We start from the raw sequence: 26076 nt of genomic DNA, 5'->3' as shown, positions 1-26076 counted from the left end.
CTCCCCCCTCTATCTCTCTTTCTCTCTCTGTCTCTCCTTCTCTCTCTCTCTTAGGTATGGAAGATGCATTAGTAGACACAGGCAGTGTGAACATGTGTGTGAGCAGCATAGGTTACTCTGTATGAATGTGTCTATTTTACCATTATGAATAATGTGTTTCATATGAGGGGGGTTGGTAGACACTCGTGTATATACAAATTCAAACACACACACACAGACAATACACACACACACACACACAACAATATACACTGTCAGGCTATTGTTTTACATGGTTTAAGCATTGATGAAAGGTGTTTTTCCAGTTTGTGAGTCCACATCTATGTGTCATGGATCCCTCCGGAACTTTCCTTTACGCACACCTGGCCCCTATTCCCACTATTTGTATTTGTATATATGTGCCCTTTGGTTTCCATTGAGAGGTCGATTATTGTTACTATGTCCGTTGGTGCGTGTGAGTACCTGTACTGTGGGTTTTGGGATTGCCCAGGTGATTACGGATCTCACGTGTGTTAATCATTGTGCGAGTGTGTTATTTATTCAAGGTACTCCTCGCTCTTTTTTCTTTGGGTTTCTACCCTGTGTGTTGTATACGTGTTTGTTTGGTCTTTGTCCCCGTGCCTTTACTCAGCACGCCGTAATTTGGGTAAAAAAAAAAAAAACTATTACGCGTTCCTGCGCCTGTCTCCCGACCCTTCATACCGACGTGACACCATGCGAATATTAAAAATGAATTATCCATGCAATATTTATACATGAAGCTATAGAACTGGTCACGGATGAGACAGAGAGAGAGTTGATCATTCAAAGGGGTATTGCAACCTAATCGCCTGTAGAACAATTCTGCTCCATAAGTGTGTGTGTATGAGTGTGTGTTCCATGTCTGTCTCTCTGCTTCACATTTCAAAATATACCATTTCTACCGGTCTCCCTCTCCATCTCCCTCTCCCTCCCTTCTTACAGTAAATGCTCAGAGTAGATTGTATTTTACCTCAGAGCGGAGAGCATGCCGTCTTTAAATTGGATTAAATACTTAAATCACACAATCAATCATCCACAGCGTACTGTGCCAAGATGGCTGAGTGTGTTTCCTCATCTGTCTTAAAGATAGCGTAGCAGACTAGTCTACTATACAGATAGCAGGCCTGTTGGACTGGCCTACATCCTGGACAGGTAGCGTAGCAGTTAAGAGTGTTTGGTTCAAATCCCTGAGCCGTCTAGGTGTTAAATCTGTCGATGTGCCCTTGCGCAACGCACTTAACCCCAGCTTCTCTGGACAAGAGTGCTTGGTAAAATGTAGATTGTAGGCCTGTTAGACCAGCATACACATTAGGGCTGTCCCCAACTAAAAAAGTAGAGTAGTCTCTTCTTTTGATTGGTTGACATTTTCAAACGTGTATTTTACCATGTACTGTACAGACACACCCTATGTTTGAATAAAATCAACTATATGTAAGTTACTTAGCTTGTCTGATGCTTTATGCACTGCGATTACAAATTAAGACACAAATTATTAAAGAGGGAGCCAGCGATCTATATTTTATTTCAAAATGGCGCCGACAGATATGGCAGCTCTGCTTCAAACTAGCTCCAAGCAGAAGAATAAAAAAGTGTAGTTTGTACTGATCTGCGTGCCAGTTCTGGTTTTCATGTACACATTTTCATGGAACAGTTTCATTTCTAATAAAGTCTTCAGAATTCAAAATCATGTACACTACGTCAACACATGACATTATATTGCCGTTGCCAATTTGTAAAAATAGCCTAATGTAAAAATAGCCTAATGTAAAAATAGCCTACATAAACCAACAAATTAAAACATTGCAGCCTGCAGGTAGAAAATATCCTGATTAAAAATAAATATCCTATAAATCACATTGGCTACACATGGCCTCTCTGCAGCGAACTTGAATCATGAAACATTGTATCACCTATTAACTCCAGCTCAATCCTGCTAGCAAACTTGACCTTCCCGTTTCCAACGACAGTGAGCTCCAGACAGACAGACACAGCTGTAGACGAGTTGTGCAAGGGATATGAAGTAAAAGGTAGGCTATTCCACTGGATCAGAGCATTACATTTTTTTCCCCCTTTCATGCTGAGTGGTTACCGAAAGTGAGAGAGCTGGAAAGATTTTTCAAATATGCTACATTGAGGAACTACTGTCATTCTAAAAGGATGTAAAACAGACTTAGTTTACTTGCTGTTTGAGGCAAAGAAAAAAATACTTTGAGAAGCTCCACAGTGATGGTGAGTTAAGACAATCAGAAATAGTATCAGATCCACAAATAGGGACATATATAGCCCTACATTTGCACACAGGCCAGTTAGCCTAGGCCTACATCTATGTGTAGTCAGGTGTGTGTCTTTACTCAATATTAACAGGAGGGCTCCAAACCAAAGACAATTACTCCATTAAGACAGGCGTGAGTCAGACAGGTGTCTCCTGTGCCATCATTTTTTACAATCTATTTGCCACGGCTCCACTAAAAACATATTGGTCAAACAACAGCCCACCAACCAAACATTCGACCAGTCAAGTAAATGGGACAGCCCTACTACACATAATGTACTACTTGAACCTAATTTGGTCGCATATGTAAACAAAATATTTAGCTCTGCGACCTGGACTTTTAATATGGGAGCACGTGCAACCACCCCCCAAGAACCCAAAATTATTATATATTTTTTTAATAATTATTGTAATGGGGCCTCCTGAGTGGTGCAGTGATCTAAGGCACTGCATCGCAGACCCGGGTTCGATCCCAGGCTGTATCACAACCGACCGTGATCGGTAGTCCCATAGGGCAGCGTACAATTGGCCTAGCGTCATCCGGGTTAGGGGAGGGTTTGGCCGGGTGGCTTTACCTGGCTAATCGTGCTCTAGCGACTCCTTGTGGCGGGCCGGGTGCCTGCAGGCTGACCCCGGTCATCAGTTGAACTTGGAGTGGCTGGCTTCCGGGTTAGGCGGGCGGGTATTAAGAAGCGCGGTTTGGCGGGTCATGTTTCAGTGGACGCATCTTTCGACCTTCACCTCCCGAGCCCTTTTGGGGAGTAGTAGCGATGACCGAAATTGGGGAGAAAAAGGGGGTAAAATACAAAAAATATATATTTTTAAAGTAATAATTATTGTAATGATAATGCTTCCCTGTACCATTTGAATCCAGAGCGCAGATTCATTTACGTCATGCATCATTAATACAGCCAAAACTGCTTGTTTCTAAGCCACCAGCTGAACCATATTACCGTTGGAATGTTTTTTTTCATTCCTGTCAAGAATTGGGGGACTGCATTTTAAATTCATAAACTATGTCGTGGGCCGTTCTAAAACTACTCGCGGGCTGCATTTTTTTTACACCTTGTTTAGTCATGTTATCTATCTAGCTAGATAGCTAGCTAACAACCTGGGTCTGATTTCCCAAAAGCATCTTAAAGGCTAAGGCCATAGATAGAACCTTCGTAGAAGTATCGTTAAATCTCAGAGCTGTTTCCCAAAACCATTGTTACAGTTGAAGTCGGAAGTTTACATACACTTAGGTTGGAGTTATTAAAACTAATTTTACAACCACTCCACAAATTTCTTGTTCACAAACTAGAGTTTTGGCAAGTCGGTTAGGACATCTACTTTGTGCATGACACAAGTAATTTTTCCAACAATTGTTTACAGACAGATTATTTCACTTATAATTCACTGTATCACAATTCCAGTGGGTCAGAAGTTTAGATACACTAAGTTGACTGTGCCTTTAAACAGCTTGGAAAATTCCAGAAAATGACGTCATGGTTTTAGAAGCTTCTGACAGGCAAATTTACATAATTTGAGTCCGTTGGAGGTGTACCTGTGGATGTATTTCAAGGCTACCAATTGTGCAAGTTCTCCAACTTAAAAAGATTTGAGAGGCCTGCAATCTTCATCATAGGTACACTTGAATTATGACAGACAAAATTAGAAAAGAAATCCAGAAAATCGCATTGTAGGATTTTAATGAATTTATTTGCAAATTATGGTGGAAAATAAGTATTTGATCACCTACAAACAAGCATTTCTGGCTCTCACAGACCTGTAACTTCTTCTTTAAGAAGCTCCTCTGTCCTCCACTCGTTACCTGTATTAATGGCACCTGTCGGAACTTTACATACACCTTTGCCAAATACATTTAAACTCAGTTTTTCAATTTTTAATTATAGTAAAAATTCCCTGTCTTAGGCCTACAAGCAGTGTTGTGCTGCTTGTAGGCTACTGTCTGTAATTTGTCTGAATATAATTAATGTGTAGCCTATTAATTTAGAGCCTTGCTGGAATCACTCTTCAGGGTTAGAGTGACATCATCAAATGTTAACGAAACTTTCTGGCTATAGGTGCTGTGAATAAGGAAGTCTTGATAGTGTCATTGACAAATTGTTACCGGTATGTTGATGTAGGATATGTGTGCATAGCCTATGGACACCACGTGCACACACACACATACTCACAAACATATGCACACACACACACTCTTTCACACACACAGCAGAGTGAGCGCGGTGGGACAAATAAGGTGAGATGATAATTGAATTTGCTGAAGAGTAGGCGGAGAAGCAGGGAGGGAGAAACAGCTATCCAGGGAGATACATTCCTACAACAATGGGAGCAGACAGTCAATTCCATCACTCTTCCTTCAGGGCGTCGTAGCCCGATGCTGAGCTGTAACCCTCATTTTCCGCTTATAGATGGCAGGCAAGCGGCGAGTTGTGTGCATACGTGCGTACGTGTGTGAGTCAGTGTGTGCTCTGGCGTCACGAGCCGCTGATCCGTGGATTTCGCGCTGTGTACATCCTCACACACCTGCTCCCGTCCCGATGCCTTGGAGCAAATGAGTTTGGCTGGCGAGTATGAATGTCGGTCAGATAATATGTCATATTGTTGGGAAGCTTGTTGGACGGAAACCCACACTGGCCAGATCTGCACTGTCCCAACTGTTAGATGGTCACCAAGGTCAGGAGGGGACATCATACTGACCGTTGGTGCACATAGACATGTCATGAATAGAGCCAACATGTTTTCTTAATCTCTATGACAGAGAGGCATGTCTGTTCTACACAGTATATCTCTATATGATCATGTGTGTGTGGCTTGCTGGTGTGTGTGCACATGCGTGTGTGTGTGTACGTGCATGTATACACGTGTGTGTATCTATACTTACAGTATATGTGTGTTCCGCCTTGTGGTGTCCTACTTTCTTCAGCCCTAGTATCCCTCCCCAACTGTTAATAGTGGTAAATTGCTTCAGAATAGTGGTAAATTGCTTCAGAATAGTGGTAAATTGCTTCAGAATAGTGGTAAATTGCTTCTCTTATCAAAAACCTGTGAAAACATAAATGATTTTAAAAAAAATTCAGGTTGGTCTGATATTATTACTGATTAAACATTTTCCATCGTGTGTTCCTGGGAGAGAGATTCACTTAAAGCTACGCTAGCTCAGCTATCCTGCTCCACATCACCTGATTACCTATCTATCCTGTACCCCCAGTTGCCCTGGAAACAATGGAACATCAGAACTCAGCTGTGCATGAGACACATTCTTCAGTTTGGGGAAATCAAGCCTTTTTCCTTCTGTGTGAAATGAAGCGACATCAAACATAACTTTGGATATGGAAATGTAGAATACACCTGTAAATATAGCTCCGATCTCCTTCACAGGTGCATTTTGAGGGTAAGAAAATATATATACATTCCAACTTGCAGAAGTCTCAGTGTTGAAAGGGTGTTTTCCCTGGTCTCAGAGAGCCACCCAATTAGGGAGGTTGATGGAAACAGTCACTCATGTCCTCATTCAATGTTAGCATGTGTTTGTGTTGGTAACACTTCACCACATCCAAAGATGTTCTCATTCAGAGGCTTAACAGAAGAGCTTGAATGTTTTAACCCTCCTGTTACATCTGATTGAGCAGTTAGTGGTCTGTGTGTTTGTTTTGGAGAAAGAGTCTTTATGTCATGGTCTGTACCTCCTAGTAGAGAATACTTAAATGTTAGAGGGGGAATGGAGAGAGAGGACAAGTGACAGGGGGCGGTCGTCACAATGCCCTCTCTGTGTGGGATGAGGGGGGTGATGATGTCATGCTTGGCAAGGCCCCTGCTCCCAGTGAGCTTGTGAAGGCGTGAGATGGCTGGGTCTTTCAGGAGCACCGTGCAATTGTTGTGGGGAGCAGACTGTGACAGGGAACGCTTTGAGACATTACAGCGGGAGACAGGCAGCCAGGCAGTCTGACAGGAAGTGTGACCTGTGAATGGGCTTCCTGTGTGCATAGACTACTACTGCTCACTGCCGGCTGCGTTCTCTCTCTGTCTGTGTTACTGTATCTGTCTCACTCACAGTTGTGGCCTGTAGTCGTTCCAGATAGTTGTAGCCTCCCCATGTTATATCTAACCTCTTGTGTGGGTGCTGGAGTTGTGATGATTATGGAATTTTGGGTAACGATTAATTATAATGCAAATGTTCACGTTTATTGTCATAATGAAAAAGGATTTGAGCTTGTAATGCATCAAAATGCATCTTTAAAAATTAGCTATGACATACCTAATGAATACAACACAGATTAGTGACACCACCATCTCAAAAACCAATCGTTTTGACCGCTTGAAACAAATTGTTTTGACCGCTTGAAAGCAATAGTTTTGACAGCTTGTGTCCAATAGTTTTGACAGCTTGTTACCAATAGTTTTGACCAACCAATAGTTTTGACCAACCAATAGTTTTGACAGCTTGTTACCAATAGTTTTGACTGCTTGTGTCCAATAGTTTTGACAGCTTGTTACCAATAGTTTTGACTGCTTGTTACCAATAGTTTTGACAGCTTGTTACCAATAATTTTGACAGCTTGTTAGCAATAGTTTTGACTGCTTGTTACCAATAGTTTTGACTGCTTGTTACCAATAATTTTGACAGCTTGTTACCAATAATTTTGACAGCTTGTTACCAATAGTTTTGACTGCTTGTTACCAATAGTTTTGACAGCTTGTGTCCAATAGTTTTGACAGCTTGTTACCAATAGTTTTGACAGCTTGTTACCAATAGTTTTGACTGCTTGTTACCAATAGTTTTGACTGCTTGTTACCAATAGTTTTGACTGCTTGTTACCAATAGTTTTGACTGCTTGCTACCAATAGTTTTGACTGCTTGTGTCCAATAGTTTTGACAGCTTGTTACCAATAGTTTTGACAGCTTGTTACCAATAGTTTTAACCAACCAATAGCTTATACCGCAATTACCAACTTGACCCGCTTAATGTCAAAATTAAAAAGTGCCGTTGGTGAAACTTTATCTAAAGCTGAATCACCTCCCTTCACAAAGGTATGTATTAAGACGATTCTTATTATATACTTCAAGGTTATTGGCCATAATTGTTGGTTACACGATTATATGTTTATTGTGCCAGCCATAGTGGGTGCATACTGTATGTGTGTGCATGCATGATTTGTGTGTGTGTGTGTGTCTGGAGGGGGGGTATCTTTATGTTGTTTCTGCCAGCACCCATGTTGGCCAGTCGTTCTACATAAGGGGAAAGACCTTATTGACTAGCATCTAGGACTCTGGTGGTCAGCCCTGCTCCAGGAGAGAGACAGTGTGTGCAGGCTCTGGTTTGTGTAGAAGGACCCTGCACACCCAGTAGCTAGCTCGTCTTTGGTCTCAAATCTCTTCCTCTAAATCCTTCCTTCCACCAATAATTTTCTCCTTCCATCCATTTCCATCAACCTTTTTATCTAGTGGTGTGTGTGCGTTGTGTTTATAAGACAATAAATACACCCAGGGTTGGTAACACAAGCCAAAAACACACATTTCTCAACAACTGACGAGCTTATTGCCGACTGCTTCTCAAGGCCTTTTAGTGGAACAAAGAGACGCCAATCTTCAGGCAACGGGGACATTGCCAGAACGTTCTTGGCAGACATGTTTTCTGCCTCAACGACGTTTCCTAGAAGAAGGTCTGAGAGAGAGATTCCTTTCATTAGCTATTCTAATCTGAGCACACACACTCTCTCACATGCAAACACACACAAATGCAGACACACACACACACACACACAATCTCACATGCATATACACGCACATACACACTCTCTCTCTCTTTCTCTCAAAGTCACACACGTGACTGACAGACTGCAGCAGTGCACAAATATTCTCCTCATCATTTGCTTTTGTCTGTCTCTATAAACCAGGGTTCCATCCTGGTCCTTTCTGGTTTAGAGGGTTAATTTGCTTAATTTGGTGTTCCTCTCCTCTCGTGTGTGTCTGACACTGGCTGAACTCCCTCCACTCTTTCCAGGGCCGTTTGTTGTTGTATCCTCTCTCTCCTCCTCTCCTTGCCTCTCAGTCTTTCAGTCTATAGGCGCTGTCACATCTGAACCCTGTGTTGCTACGGTAGCCACCGGAATCGTGTCGTTTCAAGTCTCAATTTAAATACTTTAACCGAATCCAACCCAGCCCACTCAATCAACTATATTTGCATCCGCAGGCCTTTTCCAAAGGGGTTCTTCAAAAGCTTTGTTTTCATTGTTTGGTACTTTGGAATAATGAAATGGGGGATATATTCAGAGGAATAGAAGGCCATCTTTACCTCATTTAAAAGATTTGGTAGAACTGTATAATGTACATCTCTACAGAGTGATATTTGAAGTCATATTATTATTTATATAAATCAAATCAAATCACAGTTTATTTGTCACATGCTCCGAATACAACAGGTGAAATGCTTACTTTACAAGCCCTTAACCAACAGTGCAATTTTTAAGTAAAAAATAAGTATTAGGTAAACAATAGATAAGTAAATAAATGGGGGGGGAAACAGTGAAACGACAGTGAAAATAACAGTAGCGAGTCTATATACAGGTGGTACCGGTACAGTGTCAATGTGCGGGGCACCGTTTAGTCGGGCTAATTTAGGTAATATGCACACTACCATTCAAAGGTTTGGGGTCACTTAGAAATGTCCTTGTTTTTGAAAGAAAAGCACATTTTTGTCCATTTAAAATAACATGAAATTGATCAGAAATACAGTGTAGACATTGTTAATGTTGTAAATGACTATTGTAGCTGGAAACGACTGATTTTTTGTTGAATATCTACGTAGGTGTAGAGGCCCATTATCAGCAACCATCACTCCTGTGTTCCAATGGCATGTTGTGTTAGCCAAGTTTATAATTTTAAAAGGCTAATTGATCATTAGAAAACCCTTTTGCAATTATGTTAGCATAACTGAAAACTGTTGTTCTGATTAAAGAAGCAATAAAACTGGCCTTCTTTAGACTAGTTGAGTATCTGGTGCATAAGCATTTCTGGGTTCGATTATAGGCTCAGAATGGCCAGAAACAAAGTACTTTCTTCTGAAACTCGTCAGTCTATTCTTTTTCTGAGAAATGAAGGCTATTCCATGCAAGAAATTGCCTAGAAACTGAAGATCTGGTTCAACATTGTGTACTACTCCCTTCACAGAACAGCGCAAACTGGCACTAACCAGAATAGAAAGAGGAGTGGGAGGCCCCGGTGCACAACTTAGCAAGAGGAAAAGTACATTAAAGTGTCTCGTTTGAGAAACAGAGGCCTCACAAGTCCTCAACTGGTAGCTTCATTAAATCGTACCCGCAAAACACCAGTCTCAATGTCAACAGTGAAGAGGCGACTCCAGGATGTTGGCCTTATAGGTAGAGTTCCTCTGTCCCGTGTCTGTGTTATTTTGCCCATCTTAATCTTTTCTTTTTATTGGCCAGTCTGAGATATGGCTTTTTCTTTGCAACTCTGCCTAGAAGGCCAGCCTCCCGGAGTCGCCTCTTCACTGTTGACGTTGAGACGGGTATTTCTAAGTGACCCCAAACTTTTGAAGGTAATGTACATGTAGGTATAGTTAAAGGGACTATGCATAGATGATAAACAGAGAGTAGCAGCAGTGTAAAAGAGTTGCCTCACTGCCGTACAAGGCAGTGATGCAAACAGTCAGGATGCTGCTCTCGATGGTGCAGCTGTAGAACCTTCTGAGGATCTGAGGACCCATGGCAAATCTTTTCAGTCTCCTGAGGGGAAATAAGTTTTGCCGTACCCTGCCCTCTTCACAACTGTTTTGGTGTGTTTGGAGCATGATAGTTTGTTGGTGATGTGGACACCAAGGAACGTGAAGCTCTCAACTTGCTCCACTACAAGTCCCATCGATGAGAATGGGGGCGTGCTCGGTCCTCCTTTTCCTATAGCCCACAATCATCTCCATTGTCTTGATTACGTTGAGGGATAGGTTGTTATTCTGGCACCACAAGGACAGGTCTATGATCTCCCCCCTACAGGCTGTCTCGACATTGTCGGTGTTCAGGCCTAACACTGTTGTGTCTTCTGCAAACTTAATTATGGTGTTGGAGTCGTGCCTGGCCATGCAGTCATGGGTGGACAGGGAGCATAGTAGGGGACTGAGCACGCACCCCTGAGAGGCTCCAGTGTTGAGGTTCAGCGTGGCAGATGTGTTGCTACCTACCCTCACCACCTGGGGGTGGCCCGTCAGGAAGTCCAGGATCCAGTTGCAGAGGGGGGTGTTTAGTCCCAGGATCCTTAGCTTAGTAATGAGCTTTGAGGGCACTAACGTTGAGCTGTAGTCAATGAATAGCATTCTCACGTAGGTGTTCCTTTTGTCCAGGTGGTAAAGGGCAGTGTGGAGTGCGATAGAGATTTCATCATCTGTGGATCTGTTTGAGCAGTATGCAAATTGGAGTGGGTCTAGGGTTTCTGGGATAATGGTGTTAATGTGAACCATGACCAGCCTTTCAAAGCACTTCATGGCTACGGATGTTAGTGCTACAGGTCTGTAGTCATTTAGGCAGGTTACCTTGGTGTTCTTGGGCACAGGGACTATGGTGGTCTGCTTGAAGCATGTTGGTAATACAGACTCAATCAGGGACATGTTGAACATGTCAGTGAAGACACCTGCCAGTTGGTCAGCACATGCCTGGAGCACATGTCCTGGTAATCCATCTGGCCCAGCGGCCCTGTGAATGTTGATCTGTTTAAAGGTCTTACTCACGTCGGCTACGGAGAGCATGATCACACAGTCGTCCGGAACAGCTGATGCTCTCATGCATGCCTCAGTGTTGCTTGCCTCAAAGGGAGCATAGAAGTGATTTAGCTCGTCTGGTAGGCTTGTGTCACTGGCCAGCTCACGGCTGTGCTTCCCTTTGTAGTCTGTAATAGTTTGCAGACTCTGCCACATCTGACGAGTGTCGGAGCCGGTGTAGTACGATTTAATCTTAGTCCTGTATTGGCGCTTTGCCTGTTTGATGGTTCGTCAGAGGGCATAGCAGGATTTCTTATAAACCTCCGGGTTAGAGTCCTGCACCTTGAAAGTGTCAGCTCTACCCTTTAGCTCAGTGCGAATGCTGCCTGTAATCCATGGCTTCTGGTTTGGGTATGTACGTACAGTCACTGTGGGGACGACGTCCTCGATGCACTTATTGATAAAGCCAGTGACTGATGTGGTGTACTCCTCAACGACAGTGTTGATCAGGAGTTACCAATGGATTAACAATTGTGTGTTTTCCATCTAATTTAAGACACAAACACATAGGGTATCTGCTACACAGGGTGTCGTTTACCACCATGGGATGAACCACAGAATGAACCAACCTACCACCTTCATCTGGTAACATGATCTACGATGTCCATAGGATCATTTCCAAATGAACGCGCACGTGTGTGTGGAATAGGCATCTTTTGAATTTCAATCCCCCTCACGCCAACCTTCACACTCCTCCATTTTTAATGAAGCCGAGATTTAAAAAAAAATGGTGTTCTTTACACATCATTATGTCTTTATTGATTTGTCAGCATCTTCGCAGCTGAATGGTATTTGGTGAAATTTCTCCTGCTGTGATAACTTGTCTCTGTTTCAATCACAAGAAGAAATAATTCGATGCCATTAGCGGAATGTAAGTAAAGGAGTGTATGTGTTTATGTGCGTGTGTGTGTGTGTGTGTGTGGGAGTGCATACACGAGTGTGTGTGTGGGTTTAATATAACATTTTTGTTCTCTGATGGCTATCTTCAATGTGGGGGACAAGGGGCAACTTTATCTTCTCTTGAAAGATGACTGACTTGTCTTCTCTCTTCTTCTCGCTCCTTCTCTCTCGCTCTTTCTTCCTCTCTCTCGCTCTTGCTCTCTCTCTCTCTTTGTATCCTAGGCTGTTAGGTCAAGGGGAAAATGAGGCCTCCTAGCCCTCTCCTGATCCTGCTGTATGTCACCCTGTCCCGCGCCATGAAGACAGTCTCCAAGAGAGGCTCAGGTATGTACACTTCCTCTTTCTCTCTCTACTTCCTGTTTCCTGTGGCCCCTCCCACCTAAGTGGTGGGATTGAGCTAGACGTCTGTTTTAATGGCACATGTTAGTAGTTCCAGGAATTCTCGTCACTTAGTTGAGATGTGTTTGCGTGTGTGTGTGTGTGTCTCCACTAACCTTAATGAAGGAAATGGAGCTGAGATAATTGCATAGGGCATTCCCCTTACCCATTTCCCTGTGTCAATCTCATTCACTATATGTCTGTTGAGCTTTTTAAATGTGAAATTGACATTTCTGTCTGTCTTTGGGGCTGGATGGAGTATGATTACCTGCCTGCCTATCTACATTTTAAACATGATTGACATACTGAATGACACTTCTCAGAGCTAGATAGCATTCCCCCCATGCAGCGAGAGAGACTGGCAGACACACAGTAATCTTATCGCTCTGTCTCAGGGTTGCCAATGGTTAATGCGAAACTCATTTTGACTCTATACAGCAGCAAATTGAGCATCAATTGTGAACAAATGCAAAGGTCGAAGAAGAAAATGGATGGGAGAAAAGATTGAAGAGAGAAACTTTGTTCATGACAGGAATTGATAGAGCTGAGAGTAATCTGTTTCAGTGAGCTAACTTGTTGCTGCAGATTGTCAATGACTGAGCCCCAAAAACAGGCACTGTGTCTTTAACATGCTGACCACAACGCCCATGTTGAGTGCGCAAGCGTTATGAAATAAATGTACACATACATGTTATTCAATCATTTCATCCAAACTGCTGGCACACGTCAATGAGCATATGCTTAGCCAGGCGGTAAAATAGAACTTGGTCTATTTTTTACACTTGACGCGACGCAAGTCCCGCCTCTCCCATCTCCCAGTTTTTCAGGAGCATATACCCTAGTGGGTGATTGAAAGATGAACTGAGGTCCACACTCCATTCCAGTTGGTGGTGATAAATGCACCTTAAAGTCGGTTGCCAACTGCCATATAAAGTCCACAGCAGCAGAAGAAGAAGAAGAAGAAGAAGAAGACTGAAGGAAGAGAAATTCCAAGAAACTAACCTTTTTATCTGTGTATTAATTGTCGGAGAAGAGAACACACTTTTGTGTGACTCAAAATTGGTCAATCTTGTGCATTTCAAGTAAAATAACAACCCAATGTTTATGACGTTTCACACAGACTGCAACGGCAAACTAGCTAGCTAAATGTTTTCATCCATGTTTCATTTGTTTCGACTGGAACCCAAATTAATATAGTTGGTTCAGAGTTCGTTTTGATATTACAGCCTGCATGTCTTGATGTGGTTGGATTGCGATGAATATTGGCATCCCTCAAATTGCTTTAAACCTAGCCTTTGTGAGGCATCACTACAGATCCGGGTTCGATCCCGAGCTTATCACAACCGGCCACAACCGACAATGAGTCCCATAGGGTGGCGCACAATTTGCCCAGCGTCATCCGGGTTAGGAGAGGGTTTGGTCAGGGGGGGGGGGGGCTTTACTTGGCTCATTGTGTTCTAGCATCTCCTTGGGGTGGGCCGGGCGCCTGCAGGCTGACCCTGGTCGTCAGATGAACAGTGTTTCCTCCGACACACTGTTGTGGCTGGCTTCCGGGTTAAGTGGGCGGGTGTTAAGAAGCAAGGTTTGGCGGGTCATGTTTTGTTGGACGCATGACTCAACCTTTGCCTCCCGTGCCCGTTTGGGAGTTGCAGCAATGAGACAAGATGAAATCGGGGAGAAAAAGGGGGTAATTTAAAAAAAAACGAGCTTTTGTTTTCAGATTAGATATCAGTTGGTCAGAAAGACATCTCGTCTGTTCCTCCTAGTTGAAGGTCCTGCGGTTTGGCTAGACATTATTCCCAGACCACATATATTAGTCGGTTCATTACCAGGTAAAGTACTGAATTTACCCGCTATGGTCTGACTGCAGTGTGTGTGTGCGGTAATATTTGTGTACATACTGTATGTGTGCGCACGTATGTGCAGTATATGTGTGTGTTTGCCTGTCTTGAGCTCTTGTGTATACAGTCCCTCTCCCAGGGCCCCTGGTCCCACTCCCCATCTCCATGTTATTTACCCCTGGCTCCAGTCCTGGTATTACTCCCCATCTCCATGTTATTTACCCCTGGCTCCAGTCCTGGTATTACTCCCCATCTCCATGTTATTTACCCCTGGCTCCAGTCCTGGTATTACTCCCCATCTCCATGTTATTTACCCCTGGCTCCAGTCCTGGTATTACTCCCCATCTCCATGTTATTTACCCCTGGCTCCAGTCCTGGTCCCACTTGTGTTTGTGTAGGGCAGACATGGTGGAGGACATGTCTCAGACTTTAAAGGATGACCTTTAAAGGTTTTCCAGACGGAGGAACACAGACAGACACAAAGGGCAGAGGGGCACTGCACCTTACCCATGAATGATGTGTTTCAGCTGGAAAGGGACTACACACACAATGTGTCCACCTGGCCCTACTGCTGACTAGAGGTTAACCACATATATTGTAGGTTATAGACAGACTTCTCCTATAAATCATCTCTTTCTACCAGAGAGGAGCTGATGACAGTCTTGCATTGATCCCCTCACCTCTCAATCCTTCCAACCGTGTGTGTGTGTGTGTTTTCCTTCTTTAGGTATAGGGTCAGCGGTCAGGAAAATATTATTTTAAATGGGTATATATTTTGACTCCCCAAAAAGTCCTGACAGTTCACGGGAAAAAAGCTGTGTGTGTGTGTGTGTGTGTGTGTGTGTGTGTGTGTGTGTGTGAAATGTTAGATTCTGTAGTCATGATCACAGTTATTACCTGGTGACTTATATTGTATCTCTGGGCAGACAAGATAAAGACAAGACAATATGTCTTCATAAGCACTGCATGTGTCACGGGTTAGGCTGAGTTTGCTTAGGTTAGGGCTCTGATGGTGGTATGTCACTCTTATGACAACATGTGTTTCTGGAACACTACACATGTGACATTTCACATGTGAAAACGTGTTTCTGGAACACTACACATGTGACATTTCACATGTGAAAACGTGTTTCTGGAACACTACACATGGTCCTGGGGCTGGCTGAGGGTAAATCTTATCCTCTTCTTCAAACTAACTGTCAGACTTCGAATTGACAGAGACATGATCCTCATATTCAGAAAAGTCTTCATCTTCCAAAATGGAAGACTCTCCTTCCACACTAGCTTCTCTCTCTCTGCAAAAAGTATTTCTAAGACCCTCTGAGCAGAGATTATTTTTGCCATACTGATTGATTGTGGGAAGGCGCCACACATGCAAAGTTATTTATTTGTTTTGTTTTAGCACCTGGCTGGGGTAGAGTGTGGGAAAATACAGAATTTTTTACAATGTATCAAAATAATGTATTGTAATAACATTGTGAAGGTTCCCACAAGTCATTGGGTAGTTTCACACAATACAAAGGCTAAAGAGTGCGAGAAAAGCAGGAGACAGGCAGCCAGGCAGAGAGACAGACTGGTTATTGGTGCTATTTTGAAACAGCAGGGGAAGGCAGAGTGAAGGCACACAGCAAACCTTTTTGTTTAATTTTGACTTGTTTTCACCTACACACACTTTTCCACACTATTACTACCTTCGGGTCCAGTGGACCTGAACATCACATATGTAATATAAATGTGAAGGTGGGTGCACTGCGTGCACCTAATGAAAATGTGTTATTTGACATGTTCTCAGAAAATGAGCCAAGGGCAATGAGTCTCAGGTTGAAAATATGATTAATTCTATCATTTTTTCTTTTAGTAAACATTGAAACTGCGTTCCACAGACCCAAACACCACACAAGGGTTAAACTGCTATAACACTTCTACTGAGAGATGGCACAACTACACATGTATTTGACCACTCCCCTAAATATGCTAATGAGCCCACTCTACATTACCCCCACCTATCAAAGCGCATTGATTATCATACCTTATATTAAAAATATTGGGGAGAAAAATGTCCCTTTTACCTTCAAGTTACCGAACGCTACCGTGTGAGTTCATATTTGTACCTGTGAAGTGTACCTTTGACCTTTTTGTACCTCAGGGAACAACACTGTCACCTAACCATACCCTTGTTTTTGGAGAGTGTGTAAATACATGTTCCAAGGAATAAGTATGAACCTGGTGGCGCTGCAGAAACGTGGATGACCTCAACCAAGAGGTTGCAAGTTCAAATCCCCAAAGCATATGCAGTAAACTCTATGTCAAGTGGCCTTGAGCACTGCTAGTTCTATTTGGATGTAACATTGTGGTGAATATTTATTTACTTGATTCTGGGCAGCTTTTATGCTCACAGACCTGTTGATGTAGCAGGACATTTCAGGTTGCTTGCGACCAAGTGCTTACAAGTTAAAATTTCATAATTAATCAACATTATAAAAGTTTAAAAAACGCCCAAAATCCTATGGTTGTATGTCAAACGATTTTGTTATATTTCAGTTGATAAAGTGTAATATTGGGATGCTAACTCAAAATGTAATGCATTTCAACTCTATATCTGACATGGTACAGGTGAATAATTATTTTAAGCCCATAACCATGTGTATGAGTTGTATACTTTTGTTTCAAAGTAGATGTGTTTAAGACTACTAAGAAACACTGTGTGACACTGATTTAGCCCACTGCAGTAAAAGGTTCAAGTAAAATATTTTAATATTTGACACTTGGGTTTTGTTATCACGTGTAGTTTCATGTTATCACATGTTGTAATAAGTTAGCGTTTAAGATGACGGAGGATGATATTTTTTTTTTATGAGCATGGCCTTATTTCTATAACAGCATATTGAATCATTCATATTCTAGTCACTCATTCACCCGGCTCAGAATTTTGAGTAATCAAGGTGACAGACAGTGACACATTCAATACCGCCTTGCATAATCTTGCCTGCAGCTCGCTGATCTAGGGTGTAATCATTAGTCCAACAGTTGCAAATGTGAGTTTTTATTGGATAAATTCAGGTGTGTTTATCCCAGTTTCATTCCGTTTGCTTCCGTTTAAGAAACGTTTTTCAACAGAATTGGAGGAATGTATACACCCCTAATCACATGCAAGTTCACAGTTCACTTTCATAGCAGCCACATAAAAACAGCATGATCACCTTGCTCGTAGATAGTTGCGAGGAATTATACAGTGCATTCGGAAAGTATTCAGACCTCTTGACTGTTTCCACATTTTGTTATATGTTACAGACTTATTCTAAAATTGATATTTTTTTAAATGTCCTCATCATCAATCTACACACGATACACAGTAATGACAAATCAAAATCAGGTTATTATAAAATGCTAATGTATTAAAAATAAAAAACATGAATGCCTTATTTACATAACTATTCAGACCCTTTGCATCCTGTTTCCATTGCAACTTGAGTGGAGTCCACCTGTGGTAAAGTTGATTGATTGGACATAATTTGGAAAGGCACACACCTGTCTATATAAGGTCCCAAAGTTGACAGTGCATGTTAGAGCAAAATCCAAGCCATGAGGTTGAAGGAATTGTCCATAGAGCACTGAGATAGGATTGTGTCAAGGCACAGGTCTGGGGGAGGGTACAAAAAAATGTCTGCAGATCCCAAAGAACATAATTCTTAAATGGAAGAAGTTTGGAACCACCAAGACTCTTCCTAAAGCTGGCCGTGCGGTAAAACTGAGCAATCGGGGAGAAGGGCCTTGGTCAGGGAGCTCCAGAGTTCCTCTGTGGAATGGGAAAACCTTTCAAAAGGACATCCATGCAAAGGTTCCCCTTCCAATAGGACAATGACCCTAAGCACACAGCCAAGATAACACAGGAGTGGCTTCGGGACAAGTCTATGAATGTACTTGAGTGGCCCAGCAAGAGCCCAGACTTCAACCCGATCGAACATCTCTGGAGAAAATAGCTGTGCTGCGACGCTCCCCATCCAACCTGACAGAGCTTGAGAGGATCTGCAGAGAATAATGTGAGAAACTTCCCAAATACATGTGTGCCAAGTTTGTAGTAACATACCCAAGAAGACTCGAGGCTGTAATCGCTGCCAAAGGTGCTTCAACAAAATACTGAGTAAAGGTTCTGAATTCTTATGTAAATGTGATATTTACATTTTATTTTATTTGATAAATTACTTTACTTTGTCATTATGGGGTATTGATGAGGTGAAAAAACAATTGAATCCATTTTTGAGTAAGGCTAACATAACAAAATGTGGAAAAGTCAAGGGGTCTGAATACTTTCTGAATGCACTGTATAATTCCTCGCAACTATATGGGCTCTCTTCCTCCCTTCGCTTGTGAACTTCAGTGCACAACACATCAGCGGTCTGTCACCAGGCGAAAAAACCTTTACAAGCCAAACCTTTATATCATAAACGCTAACTGCTACCACAGCCGACATCGTTGTCACATCATAGTCAACATTCTAGAACTAACACACTAGTAAACCAACTACAATCATGCAGTACAGTGTACAGTCAAAAGGCAGTTTAGCAGTTAAGCCGGCAGGCCCGGTGGCAATAACTCGTAAAACCAAAAATGTACCTTGACATGTAAGAGTTCCAGTGTTTGATGGCCATAGTGAGCTAGCTAACATAGCATCAGTCTCTGTTTGAGCCAGGTGTTTGAGTAGGCTAAACTAGCTAGCTGCATTCACTAGCTAAATGAAAGTGAAAGTTAAAAACATACATTCTTTCTCTCTCTTGCTTCTCCTTTATTTTGGAAGAAATGAATTTGTTCAAAACTGTTTAACTATTGTCTTTCTCACTCGTTGCGTCAACTACTCATTACATTTCATGCACTGCAGTGCTAGCTCGATGTAGCTTATGTTTTCTGTTAAAGATTTATTCTCTGATCCTTTGATTGCCGGGACAACTTGTCAGTTCATGCTGCAAGTGCTCTGATAGGTTAGAGGACATACTCTGTAAATTGTCATAATTACTATGGAAGTCTATGGAAGGGGGTGAGGACCTTGAGCCTCCTAGGTCAATGTACCCAGAGAAGAACATAAACTAGCTGTCTTCCAGCTACACCATGGTGCTACCCTACAGAGTGGTGCTGAGGCTACTGAATACCTTCATTGCAGAACAATGTGTTTTAATCAATTATTTAGTGATGTGAATATATTTAGTATAGTTTTATCGCAAAATAATGTTTTTTTATGTTTCACTGTCATTTTTTTAACTGAAATTCACTGAGGATGGTCCTCCCCTTCCTCCTCTGAGGAGACCCAACTGGTTGAAATTTTGCATTCCCATGTTGTCACATTTATTTCACATGAGATCATGTGTTTTGTTTGTAAGAAAACAGAGACAGGCAGACAAACGCACACACAAACAGAGAAACTTAAACGTCTTTTTTCCTTAAGTGTAAAGGTCATTCTCGCTTGTTGGTTTCTCTCCTGGGGGAGGGTTGGAGAACAACAGAGATGGAGGAGATTGAGAGAATGAGAATTTCTATTGTGTTTCCGTATTTTCATTACTCTATGCAGCATTTGGATCCGATGGAAATGTTCTATTGTTCAATATTTAGAATGTGGAATCGTTTGGAATTCTATAGCCTTGAATAGTTGTGTGCGAGGGATCGGCAGGGAAAGCTTAATTAGGCCTCTGGAGATAGCGGATAAAGCTGCTATTAAATTGATTTTCCCATCCCAATGTCCGGATGGCATTCCCAGAGTTTGCAGTGCTCTGAAATCCCATAATTATTCGATGTGGAGTCTGGGTGTGCTTGTGTTTCTCCAGCTAATGACTTTCCGCATGGCTGTTATACTGTGTGTGTGTGTGTGTTCATTCTCCCTCTGTGCTCCCACTGGCATTGGTTTTAATGGCCAACCAGACACTGCAAAATTGAATAGCAATTGGAGAAAAAATTTTTTTTACGCTTGGCTTCTGTGGAGTGTGTGTTTCCATCAGCGTCACTGTGTGTTTAGACTCAGTCTGACCAGTCTATATGTCTTCCAGTGCTGTGTGATTGTGCGGTGGACAGACCAAGACTAGGTTGACAGTGCGCTACACGGAACCCAAACCACCATCGTGCACCATCGTGCATAAATGTATTTTGTCCCCCCACACCAAATGCAATCACAACACGCAGGTTAAAATATCAAAACATACTCTGAACCAATGACATTAATTTGGGGACAGGTCAAAAAGCATTATTTAAAAATTTATGGCAATTTAATTTAATTTAATTTGCACTTGCTAGCTAATTTGTCCTGTTAAGCTAGCTTGCTGTTGCTAGCTAATTTGTCCTGGGATATAAACATTGAGTTGTTAATTTAGCTGAAATGCACAAGGCCCTCTACTCCGACAATTAATCCACACATGAAACGGTCAACCAAATTGTTTCTAGTCATCTCTCCTCCTTCCAGGCCTTTTCTTCTCCTGAATTTATATTGCGATTTGCAACTTTCATAAATTAGGTGCATTAACGCCACTGATCTCATTCGTCTTTCAGTCCCCACGTGGGTATAACCAATGAGGAGATGGCACGTGGGTATCTACTTCTATAAACAAATGAGGAGATGGGAGAGGCAGAACTTGCAGGGTGATCTGCGTCACAAATAGAACTGACTTCTATTTTAGCCCTTGGCAACGCAGACGCTCGTTAGCGCAAGGGAGCAGTGTGGGTGCAATAATTGAATAATATAGATTTCTAAATGTATTTTGCAACGCTCGCACTCGCACACACCGACGCAAGCGGTGTAGTCAGCCTGTTAGATTGGCTCCCCCAGCCTGTCAGTTAGACAGCCTGTGGACCAGACCTCTCCAACACAGACAGACTGCAGGGACCCAGGATTATTTCCTTGCCTGATGACATGGCCTGGCAGGAAAAACTCCAGGCCCTAAGAGGGGAAACAGAGAGAGAGAGATGTTTCCCATGCCAATGAAACCCTTTGAATTGGAGAGAGAGACAGTAAACAGGCATGAAGGGACCAGGCAGACAGAAAGAGAAAGGAGATTTAGAGAGGCATAGATGGTCTATTGATGCACTCCCTAAAGTCGTCTGAAAGCCAAACAATACACATCACTAAACACATCCTGCTCAGCGGGCCCGCTCCTGAAGTAATGGCTTCTAAACATAGTCTGTGGGGAGGGGGGAGAGAACACTACCTCGCCATGGGATACAACCCTCTTAGATTGCTAGTGTGTACAGTACATGACTGGGCTCAAGGTGTAGGTACACTGGGAAGATTTGTGTGATCAAAGAGCAACAGGTTATAATAGATTCCACCTTCGATATTGTAGCCCTTCTCCAAGGCCTCAATGTTCCTTGTCGGGGCAGGGACGTCACTTCACTTACAACCAGTGGTGGAACAAGTACTCTATTGTCATACTTGAGTAAAAGTAAAGATACCTTAATAGAAAATAAGTAAAAGTGAAAGTCACCCAGTAAAATACTACTTGGGTAAAAGTCTAAAAGTATTTGTTTTTAAATATACTTAAATATCAAAAGTAAAATGGAATTGCTAAAATGTACTTAAGTATCAAAAGTAAAAGCATAAACCACTTAAAATTCCGAATATTAAGCAAACCAGACAGCACAATTTTTTTAATAGCCAGGGGCACACTCCAAAACACTCCAAGACATAATTTACAAACAAAACATGTCTGTTTGGTGAGTCCTCCAGATCAGAGCCAGTAGGGATGAACAGGGATGTTCTCTTGATAAGTGTGTGAATTAGACTATTTTCCTGTCAGGGTGTCAGGGAAAATGTATGGAGTAAAAGGTACATTATTGTCCTTAGGAATGTAAAAGTAAAAGTTGAAAAATGTAAATAGTAAAGTAAAGATACCCCCCAAAACTACTTAAGTAGTACTTTAAAGAAATGTTATTTAAGTACTTTATACCACTGCTCACCACCAACCTAATACTTACTTATTTCATATATTTTATTGATGAGTCAGTGTCACACTTACTGTGTGCAGTTGTTCCTTCACATGTGGAATGTATAAAATAAACAAGTTAGATGCAGTGAAAGCTTGTTGTGTTTGTGTGTCTGTCTTATAGTGTTGTTTGTATTGAGTATTGTTAGCTGCCATTCATTTCTATCCCAGGAAGAGAGCATAATGGTGTGTTGACAGCCAAGTGGTATGTATTGACATGTGCACACACTGATATATGGCAATAGACAGTGTAACATGGAACCATTGATCTGCCTGCTTGACATTTCTAGAATGATGCTATCCTGCATCTCTGTTGGTGTTCTCTGTCTTCTCTTTTTTGTGTTCTCTTTGGTTGAGATCTGGTGGCTGATTCTTCCATGCTCTTCAAAGCATTCAGGGACCACTCGTGCCATGTGGATGGGGACATTGGCATTCTTATGGGGGCATAGCCATAGTAGCCAAAATAATGGCCTTCTCAGCATTTTTATACATGACTCTAAGTATGATGGGATGTTAATTGCTTAATTAACTCAGAAACCACACCTACTGTATGTGGAAGTACCTGCTTTGTATCCCTCATTTACTCAAGTGTTTTGATTATTTTGCAGTTACCTGTACGTATGTGCCTAGTGTTGCTCTCTCCTGCCCTACACCTGCGGCTGGAGTATGTGGATATAGGAACCACACAGAGCATCCCTGTGCATCTGTGGCTTTCTCTTTCTCTCGGGTCTGTATTTCTCTCTCTCCCTCCCTCTATCTCTATATAACTTTCTCTCTCTCACCTTCTCCATCTGTTTCTTTCTCTCTATATATGCACATCTATATTTCTATCTTCATACATGCACATCTACAGAAGCAACCTATTTATACAATGCAGTTCGGTCAGATCCATTAATTTTCATAAGCGGAGTATGTTAAGAGAGATATTGATTGCACGGGATTTCCTGGTGATCCTGCAAACTCCTTTCTAAATGGATGAGGAACATGCCATTGATTATGGTTAATAACTTTAGGCATTCACATTTATCAGCACCACTCTAAGGTTGATATCTGCAGTGAGAATACATTACCAAGACCGCAGTGAATGGTTGGGGGGAGGAACATAATTATCATGACCACAACAAAGCCCAAAAAGAGATTGTATTTGAAAATGACAATAATTTAATGCCATGATTACATTGAGACACGATCACTTCTCTTTTTTTTTTTTTTTTTTTGTGGGAGTACTCGGGAAAAGATTTCCTAAATTAAACTTATTTTTAGCTGAATTTCTGGTGATTTGTGTATTTTTCTCCACAAAATTTCACAAAATTAAAAAGAAAGTTTATTTATTTTCACTCATGTCTGATTTTAGCCCGCGGGACGTTGTCTTTTTCCGACGCCTAGTCTATAAGATGACAGGCAGGCAGACAGACACAGACAGGCAGACAGGCAGACAGGCAGACAGGCAGACAGGCAGGCAGGCAGGCAGGCAGACAGAGACAGACATACAGTACAGGGGACCCAGGCTCTTGAGAGCGTGATGCTGAAGTGCTGTGGATGACCCATCACGTGTAAGGGCAGGCAGGCAGGCAGGCAGGCAGGCAGGCAGGCAGGCAGTCAGTCAGTCAGTCAGTCAGTCAGTCAGTACAGGAGACCCAGGCTCTTGAGAGCGTGATGCTGAAGTGCTGTGGATGACCCATCACGTGCAACGACAGGCAGGCAGACAGACAGATGTGTTCTACTAACATGGCTGGCAGGCTGTAACTTGTGTTAACCTTTTACAGACGTTTGTGGGCGTGCATGCATGCCAGTGGAGGCTCCTCGGAGGAGGAAGGGGAGGACCATCCTCCTAAGTGAATAAAAAAAAGATTATTAAAACACACTATTTTGCAAAGGTCTACAGTAGCCTCAACAGAACTCTGTAGGGTAGCACCATGGTGTAGCCGGAGGACAGCTAGCTTCCTTCCTCCTCTGAGTACATTGACTTTAATACAAAACCTAAGAGGCTCATTGTTCTCAATCCTTCCATAAATGTACACAGTAATTATGACAACCTCCGGAGGATGTCCTCCAACCTATCCGAGCACTTGCAGCGTGGAGCACTTGCAGCGTGAACTGACATGTTGTCCACCCAATCAAAGGATCAGAGAATTAATCTAGTACTGAAAGCATATGCAACAGCTAGCTAGCACTGCAGTGCATAACATGTGGTGCGTAGTTCACTCAAAGAGAGATAAAGAGAATAGTTTTAAAATAATTTCTTCCTAAATGAAGGAGAAGCAAGAGAGAAATAGAGAGAGAGAGATATTTCGTAATTTTTTCACTTTCAGTTTCACTTACTTTACATTTACATTTTTACATTTAAGTCATTTGGCAGACGCTCTTATCCAGAGCGACTTACAAATTGGTGAATTCACCTTATGACATCCAGTGGAACAGCCACTTTACAATAGTGCATCTAAATCATTTAAGGGGGGGGGGGGGAATGCTTGACTGGAAAATGCTTGACTGGAAAATGCAGCTAGCTAGTTTAGCTTACTGAAACACCCTGTTAAACAGAGGGATGCTATATTAGCTAGCTGGCTATGACTATCGAACACAACACTGGAACTCTTCCAAGTCAAGGTAAGCTTTTGGTTTTATTAATTTACTGCCACTGGGACCCGCCGGTGTAACTGCTTACTGACTGTACACTGTAACATTACTGCCTGATTGTAGCCGGTTTTCTAACACTTTAGTTCTATTAGCTATGTGGACAATGACATTAGTTTAGCTAATATGGTGATAACGATGTAGGTGGTGTGTAGCGGTTTGGCTTGGAAAGTTTTTTTTTCGCCTGGTCACATACAGCTGACGTGTGTCCACCGATAATAAAGCCATTACACTTTGTTCATTACATACTCGTGTTTCCTTGATTTGAGAGCGAATACTACAGATATCAAAGCAATTACCTGTGTGGACACAGGTTTATGTCGCAACTATAATGCTCTGTGTGTCGGTGCATTGGTGCGTGTGTGCAAATGTATCACATTACAGACTAATAGTTTTCCTGGTCATTAAATGTAACTGAATAGCACAAATTGTGTTTGGATAGGAGAATAGACATCAACAACATTTAGTCTAAGCCTTGGGGGGGTTTACTAAGCAACATATGGAATTGTTTTAAGAGGGTCATAACATCATATCTGTATACCCGTCGGAAGACCCACTAGTTGATGCTTATTTATAAAACCCTCTTAGGCCTCACTCTCCCCTATCTGAGATATCTGCAGCAGCCCTCATCCTCCACATAGAACACCTGTTCTGCCAGTCACATTCTGTTAAAGGTCCCCAAGGCACACCCATCCCTGGGCAGCTAGTCTTTTCAGTTCACTGCAGCTTGCGACTGCAATGAGCTGTAGCAAACTGGACAGTTGTATCTACATTTCTACCCATCTGTAGTGTCTTATGGTCAGATGCCAAGCAGTTGCCATACCAGGCGTTGATGGAACTGGTCAGGATGCTCTCGATGGTGCAGCTGTAGAACTTTTTGAGGATCTGGGGACCCATGCCAAATCTTTTCAGTCTCCTAAGGGGGAAATGTTTTGTTGTGCCCTCTTCATGACTGTCTTGGTGTGTTTGGACCATGATAGTTTGTTGGTGCTGTGGACACCAACAAACTTGAAACTCTCTAACTGCTCCACTACAGCCCCGTCAATGTTAATGGGGGCCTGGTCGGCCCGCCTTTTTCTGTAGTCCACGGTCAAATCAAATCAAACCAAATTTATTTATATAGCATTGGCTGATATCTCAAAGTGCTGTACATAAACCCAGCCTAAAACCCCAAACAGCAAGTAGAAGCAGCTCCTTTGTCTTGCTCACGTTGAGGGAGGAGTTGTTGTCCTGGCACCACACTGCCAGGTCTCCGACCTCCCCCCTATAGGCTGTCTCATCGTTGTCGGTGATCAAAC

At 42.3% G+C, this 26076-nt stretch overlaps 1 protein-coding gene across 1 annotated transcript in view; it reads left to right on the top strand.

The window, feature by feature from the left end:
- The window catches only part of LOC135546830 (interleukin-1 receptor accessory protein-like 1-A), a 174334-nt gene that overhangs the window by 24705 nt on the left and 123553 nt on the right, over positions 1-26076 (top strand). The window contains exon 2 of the mRNA XM_064975412.1: positions 12190-12291. Coding sequence (XP_064831484.1) covers positions 12210-12291 — 82 coding nt within the window. The 5' untranslated portion in view covers positions 12190-12209. The remainder of the gene's footprint in view (positions 1-12189; positions 12292-26076) is intronic.

The sequence above is a fragment of the Oncorhynchus masou genome, chromosome 10 (genome assembly GCF_036934945.1).
Source record: "Oncorhynchus masou masou isolate Uvic2021 chromosome 10, UVic_Omas_1.1, whole genome shotgun sequence".
Lineage (NCBI taxonomy): Eukaryota > Metazoa > Chordata > Actinopteri > Salmoniformes > Salmonidae > Oncorhynchus > Oncorhynchus masou.
The sequence above is the reverse complement of the archived record's forward strand: the minus strand, read 5'-3'. Positions and strand labels throughout refer to the sequence as shown.